This window comes from Pundamilia nyererei, unplaced genomic scaffold (assembly GCF_000239375.1).
Source record: "Pundamilia nyererei isolate P.nyererei 1_Seehausen unplaced genomic scaffold, PunNye1.0 scaffold00005, whole genome shotgun sequence".
In the NCBI taxonomy this organism is placed as follows: domain Eukaryota; kingdom Metazoa; phylum Chordata; class Actinopteri; order Cichliformes; family Cichlidae; genus Pundamilia; species Pundamilia nyererei.
The window spans coordinates 3,383,785-3,390,412 of NW_005187406.1; the positions used below are offsets into that span (position 1 = coordinate 3,383,785).

The 6,628-nt window shown below is 42.0% G+C and overlaps 1 protein-coding gene across 2 annotated transcripts in view; it reads right to left on the bottom strand.

Moving 5' to 3' along the window:
- Nucleotides 1-5,527, bottom strand: part of chadlb (chondroadherin-like b) — a 9,417-nt gene extending 3,890 nt beyond the window's left edge. Inside the window, exons 1-7 of one of the 2 annotated variants that reach the window (XM_005721800.1) lie at nt 5,395-5,527; nt 3,696-3,863; nt 3,101-3,295; nt 2,821-2,976; nt 2,560-2,705; nt 749-1,030; nt 466-646 (exon numbers count right to left, since the gene is read on the bottom strand). In XM_005721800.1, coding sequence (XP_005721857.1) covers nt 466-646; nt 749-1,030; nt 2,560-2,705; nt 2,821-2,976; nt 3,101-3,295; nt 3,696-3,863 — 1,128 coding nt within the window. In that variant the 5' untranslated portion in view covers nt 5,395-5,527. Of the gene's footprint in view, nt 1-435; nt 647-748; nt 1,031-2,559; nt 2,706-2,820; nt 2,977-3,100; nt 3,296-3,695; nt 3,864-5,394 lie in introns of both variants that reach the window. The other variant, XM_005721799.1, reaches the window with a different exon arrangement.
- Between the last annotated feature and the right edge of the window lie 1,101 nt (nt 5,528-6,628).

A 6,628-nucleotide genomic window follows, 5' to 3' on the forward strand; every position in this document is an offset into this window, starting at 1 on the left:
CACCACTTTGTGTTGGTCTTTCACGTGGAATTCCAATAAAATTTATTCACGTTTGTGGCTGTAATGTGACAAAATGTGGAAAAGTTCGAGGAGGCCGAATACTTTTGCACTGTATATCTCCCCCACCTGCAGAGTGAGTTCCTGGAGAGAGGAGACCTCCTGCAAAAAGCCCTTTTTCAATCAATGAACTTGAGGGCTGTTAACTGGTAGACTAAAAACACAAACATGGGGAAAAAAGGCAAATCAAACGCTAGTTTTACAGACTTAAAGGTGGCATTGATTTTCTAACCTAATCAAGAATCCAGCAAATTCCTCAATGTGTTCAACTACATCCTACTATCATTGGCAAATGCAGGTAAAGAGGTTAAAGTCAGCTTGGAAAATATGGTAGGCATTAAATGAAATATAAATATACAAAAAAGTAGTGACACTCACCTCACAGACACAGTTGGCAGGACACTTGACCTTGTTCGGTTCTTCAGTGGGTCGTGGCATGATCCTGGCTGCTTCTTCCTCTTTTATGATGTCTTCCTGACTCTGGCATCTCAGCTCAGAAGGGTGGACAGCATCCAGGCTGTCACCTGAAAGATGGGATGGCCCTCCACAAGTTCCCATCAGCTTCACTTTGTTATGGATAGCCCACACTCTGCAGAATAGGGGGGAAAAAAGAAAAGAAGAACAAAGTGCTGATCACTTCTCTGAGGTTTCCTGAAGCTGTCAGGACAAGAGCAACAAAAACCCGCCGTACCTGAGTGGACGCAGGTAACAGTTGCAGAGGATTGGATTCCCGGCCAGGTTTAGACGGGACAGCTTTGGCGAGCCTTCGGTGAAGGGCTGGATGACACGCAGCTGGTTATTGCTGATGTCCAGGTGGATGAGGTTGGGGGATTTTGAAACAGCTGTGTTCACCAGGTCCTGCAGGGACATGTGGTCCAGGAAGAGGTGGGTCAGCTTGGGCATGGACACAGCCTCCTCCCCCAGGTACGTCATGGGGTTGTAGCTGAGATCAAGACGAGTCACCTCTGGCAGCCTGGATGCAGAAAAGAACAAGGCAGGAATAAGAACAATGATTATTACTCTTATTACTCTTTGTCAACACAGACATCAGGTGTCTGAGTTTAACAAATGACTTTCTGTCCATTGTGTTGAAGTTTGGTCAGACAGGGGACTATACTGTCTGTGAGAGAGGGATTTGACAAAACATGGAATGCCATTTGTTCTTTCTACTGATTAATATCACACAACTTATCACTTTATTTAAAACCTAAGGATTTTCTATTTTCTTCTCTATCTAGAAATAGGAGAGCCTAATTAAAAAAACTTAAATTGCAATATCAACCAGCTTAACTTATAAATGTTAATAGATAGCACATAAATGATGGATAGACCCTGTTATACTGAAGAGTGAACCCACTAGTCTTCACCTTTGAGGCCTAACAACCTTAAATCTGCATCCTTTGTAATGGCCAGCAGGGGGAGACTCTACATATCTCTCCCTAAAAACGCTTTCCTAATGAGTCAACGGTCTGCACTGCAGAAGATAATATTAATTTATACATAATGGTCAAACAGTTAAAGAAACAAAACAAAAGAAACAAATTAAAATAACTTAGTAAAAGTAACTGATAAATTAATGACTACTGGTATGGATAAGCAGCTTAATGTCATTAACAGAACAGCAAAAACATAACAGGCAATCAGTTGAACTTGTTATCTAAAGCAAAGGAATTGACTACTTTACTGATCCGTAGCTTAAACCTAACAAACAGTAACCTTCAGGGAACGTTTCCCAAAAAGCCCCTAAAAGTTACAATTTGGAGGCGGGTCCAAGAATGTCCGCGGTGCATAACTATTAGCTTACCATTTTGAAAAAAGTAAGTTAATTGTTATGTACAACTGAAACAGTTAGCTAACACAAATCAAGGAATGGGGGTTCATTTGAACTCATGAACACAGAATCTGTTGAAGAGTGAAGGAAAGCGCTTTTTTGACTCAGACTAGACTATCAGGGAACATTGGATAAAGAATGGGAACCATTGCTTTAGGGTGTGGCCACCTTGTGACTGACAACTCATGCGGTGTCCTACGTTTTTCAGTCAGTTCAACCTATTGGTCGTCACATCCAGTAGAAACAAACCTACGTTGCAATGCCTAAAATATCAAATGTTGAGGCCCACTGTGATTCACAGTGGCTATGTCCATCTTTAATGTACAGTCTTTGACAGTAGTTTTCAAAGTGTGGGGTGGAGTCTTTGGAGACCTTGCCAATTCTATTCTCTATTTTATTAAGTGATACAAATTGGACTCTTTTAATTATTCGTAATCAATGATTAAAAAAGAGAGAGATGTGACATTTTTTCAGCTTCAGAAGTCGAGAATGCCAGAAGAAGCTTTCTTAAGCTTTTCTCTAGTGTGTGTGAAGCACCCAGCGGGCCTGTGCTTTGCTGTTAATTATGATGTCATAATTGTCACATTGGATTTTAGTTTTTCTCTAGATTTACATCCAGTGTGAGATTCCTGTTTAGCTCCAATGCTGAGCGATGGTGCCTCTCACTTCACCTGGTCATGGTCTCAGTGGGGAAAAACTGTAACTCGTTGTGATCCAGGCTGAGACGAGTTAGTGTGAACAGTCCGGCAAAGGCTTCAGTATCCAGGTAGTTTAGAAAGTTGTAACTAAGACGAAGCCACTTGATATTCTGCAGGCCCTGAAAGCAAAGGAAGCTGGCATTTTATTTAAGGCTCCAACAAGACGTGCATCTCTGTAAAATCTTTGAAATTTCCATTTTAAAGTATTTTGTACACACGGTTTAGTGTGGGTACCTGGAATGCCATATTAGGGATGTAAACCAGCTGATTGTGTGAGAGGGAGAGCAGGTTGAGGAAGCCCAGCTGAGAGAACGCTCCAGGCTGGATCTCAGCCACACGATTACGGTCAATAATAAGCTGCTTTAGTGAGGACAAACCGTCAAATGACTCCTAGAATCATAAAAAACCAAGGACTGCACTGAGAATTGTTGGGTAGACTTCTTGAAGTTAATTTTAGTTTTTAAAAACCACTGAAAATGATAATGGGATATATGTGGTTTAAGTCTAAGAATACCTGGTAGAGGATGTCAATGTTGTTGTTGGCAAGGTTGAGGAAGACCAGGCGACCGAGGCCACGGAACGCCCCCTCCTTCACCTTGTGGATGTTACAGCGCTGCAGCGACAGGTGAGTCAGGTAGGGGATGTGCATGAAAGCCCCAGTGGGGAGTTCCTGTATGTCATTACCTCGAAGGTCCAGTTTCACTGTTATCTATGAGGAAAACAGATTATATATTAGAGGGTAATAATAAGTATTTAAAAGGTACCACAGCTTTGGAAGTTTAGCCGAAGCCTTATCATTCTCTAACAGGGGTATTAAAATTTGTATTTCCCTGGAAATAAACACCTGTTCAACAGAGAATTGCTTAAACAGCCCCATTTTTGTGGATTGTTTAAACACCACAGCTTACCTGAGTAGCTAATCATTTCTATCTAGACTTCTTAGATGTGCAGCAGACAAATGTGCAGCAGCTGTGTGATGCTATCATCCTAATATGGACCAAAATCTGTGAGGAATGTTTTAGGACCTTGTTGAATCTGAGCGGATACGACCTGGTGCTAGCAAGATGTACCTAACAAACTGACCAGTAAGTGTATATGTTTATAGATACCTCATCAACAGCAGGAGGAACCTGGGTCAGGTTCTTGTTGACACAGGTCACAGTGAGTTGGATTTGGTCGCAGAAACACTCCTGTGGGCATTTTGCTGCTTGGACTGCAGGGACGCAGAGGACCAGCAAGCTGATCAGCAGAATCCAAAAGGTAACGGGAAGGTCCATCTGTAGGGAAAAGCCTGATTCACTCTTTTAGTTTGGCCACATAACATGTCAAACTGCAATGCTAAATGTTTAAGGTGCACGTACGCCAACAAATTACCGCTGATTCGGTTTTTTTATTTTTAGCGGCGATGTACCGTAATAGAAAATTTATTCATGCATACAGCTTTCCAGTTTTCTGTTCATGTTGGCAGCTTCAACATTAATTTATATGCATTTGGATAAAAAAAATGTATTAATGTAGTAATATATCAGTTACAGGGGCAACTTCTTTTAAAGGTATTTTGTTTTGTTTTTTACACTTGCTACTTTAAGCACATTTTTATTGACAGATTTGCATCAACGTGTTATTGATGCAAGAGATGTCATTGTAATAGATTCTCATTAAACCAAGAATAAGTCTTTTAACCTGCAAAAAGGCTGGAAACTGTCCTTGGTTAGTAGAATCATAAGGAATGTCGTTCTCGGAAGAAGTTATTATTAAAATGTTATTATCACTGAATTCGGACACCGTAAGAAAAAGCTGTGTGTCATTCAGTTATTTTTCCCTTTCCAAAGCTGAAGGTAGTTTAAAAAAATCCTTCTGCACTTTTGGGGATTAATGCCATTTGGTCAGATTGGTCTGCCGTAGTCTTCACTGGAATGCCTTAAAACCACATTCCCATGTTGGATCAACAGTGCTGAGCCACAGGAACGGACATGAAAAGCTTCAGAGCTCCACACACTACAGTTTGGACTCTGGAAATGTGGACACGTGCAGTATGCTATGGCTAATTTTTTTCTGTTAAAACTGTGACCTCAAAGAAACCATTGACCGCACAACACAAACGGCAAATTCATGAACTTATTTGCTATGTGCACTTGAAGTCAATGATAAGATTGGTATAAAAGGTTGAAAATACTTGGTGTCATCTCAAGCAGCAGGGAAACGAAGCTGTACCACACGTTTAAAAAGAATTAAACTGCTAGTTTCATAGTTATTCACGCCATATTTTTTTCGAGCAGCCACCTGAACAGAAAGAGGCCCAGAGAGGAAGGAATTTCCTCAGTTTGGGCTGTTTGTCTTCGTTCCCCCGGGATCAACAGGTCCAAACCGCGGAGGAGCAGGCGCACCGGCCGTGCACAAAGACGCACTGTCTTTCTCTGCCGCGGCTGTGCCAAAATGCGTTTCCCCTGAAAATACACGCCTGTCCACCGGGCAGTGCGACATAGCAGGCACTGTACAGCCCCGAGACACTGATTTAGCCTAAACTACGATCATTACAAAAAATCTGAATATGATTTGTGTAGATATCAGGTTACATTTGTTCAAGTCAAGTGCTTATTACAAAAAAATACTAAAGTTCGTTATTAAAAGACGATACTTTCCTTTTTGACGCAAAACAAAATGCAGGACTAAATACCTGAGCATCGGGTATCAACCGTTCCGGCCTGTTTAAGTGTTGCCCGGACACCATTACAATCGTTTGAATGTGTGTAATACTTTTAAATCCGGACATTCAATGATAAGAAACCCCTTTACGCACAAACTCACCGTGGCGGTTCCGTCCAGCTGCAGAGCGCTACTGGTCCCTCAGTCACGAACTCCGCCGCTCTTCCCCTGCTTGTCGCCCCATCCAAAAACAAACTCCGTCTATCCCCTTCTTTCACGTCTTCTCCTTGGCTACCTCCACCTCCAACCCCTCTGCTGCAGTCTGCTCACTGAGCCTCAGAGTTTATTAAAGGACTAGTTCAGCCCAAAGTGAGAAGAATCAGTCACCTCAGAGCCTAAAGTCTAACTTTCATATGCACCACTAAAAATGAAAGTGACATTAAAAAAATTAAAATATGTAAGAACTCTGATCACAGTGTAACACAGTTAAAATCAGAAGCCATAAATGATTATGAATCCCTTTCTCCTGCTTTGGTTACAATGGATCTGTGAGATCTCAGATGAACCAGACCTGGATCAGGTGATCAATGAACCAGTTTGTGTAATTTGGTGTCAGGTGCAGTGATCCATAATGTCCCAGAGTTCTTTGAGGATCGGTGAATGGCATTGCTGACTTTGTTGTTCAGGAACAGCATAAAAACACTGGTCACATGAGGCTGGGAATTATTCTCCACCCACATTTGGTCGGAGGATTTCATTCTGGTACCTACAGCAGTCAGGATACCAAGTCGAGGTCTGTGTTCTCTTCAAGGATATGCCTACCCAGACCATCTCTACCACACTGCCAAACTGGTCATGCTAAATGATATTATGGGGCTGTTACTCCTCATACACTTGAGCAGCCACCGGTCCTGCTGCTAGGTTGATGCTATTCTACAGCCCTATCCACGGCTCCTCACATCTCCTCCACACTTTAGTCTGTAACTTCTTGTGATAGCACTTATGGATATGTCATCCTGGAGTTGGACTTTCTGTGAAGCCTCAGTGCGATGCAGGGACAGTCTCATGCAGTAGTGGCAAGAATCAGTCAGGAGGGATAAGATCAATGATCTGTGAGGAGGGGGGTTTATTCTGTTGCCTCTCATGCACCTGTTGTCACTTTTATTTACACCAAAGCAGGTGAGCTACACTCATCAGTTTCTGCTTCCTAACTGGACAGATTATATTCCTTAAGTTTAACTCTTTGTGTTTTGATGTGATGCTCCATTATTCATCTCACCTGTTTTATTCAACATGGATGCTTTCTGAGGACCGATACTAATAAACATCACCACTCAAAAAACCCCCAAAACATTAACTTTTCTTAGAATGAGTTCAAAGGCGGCTGTTGCAGACA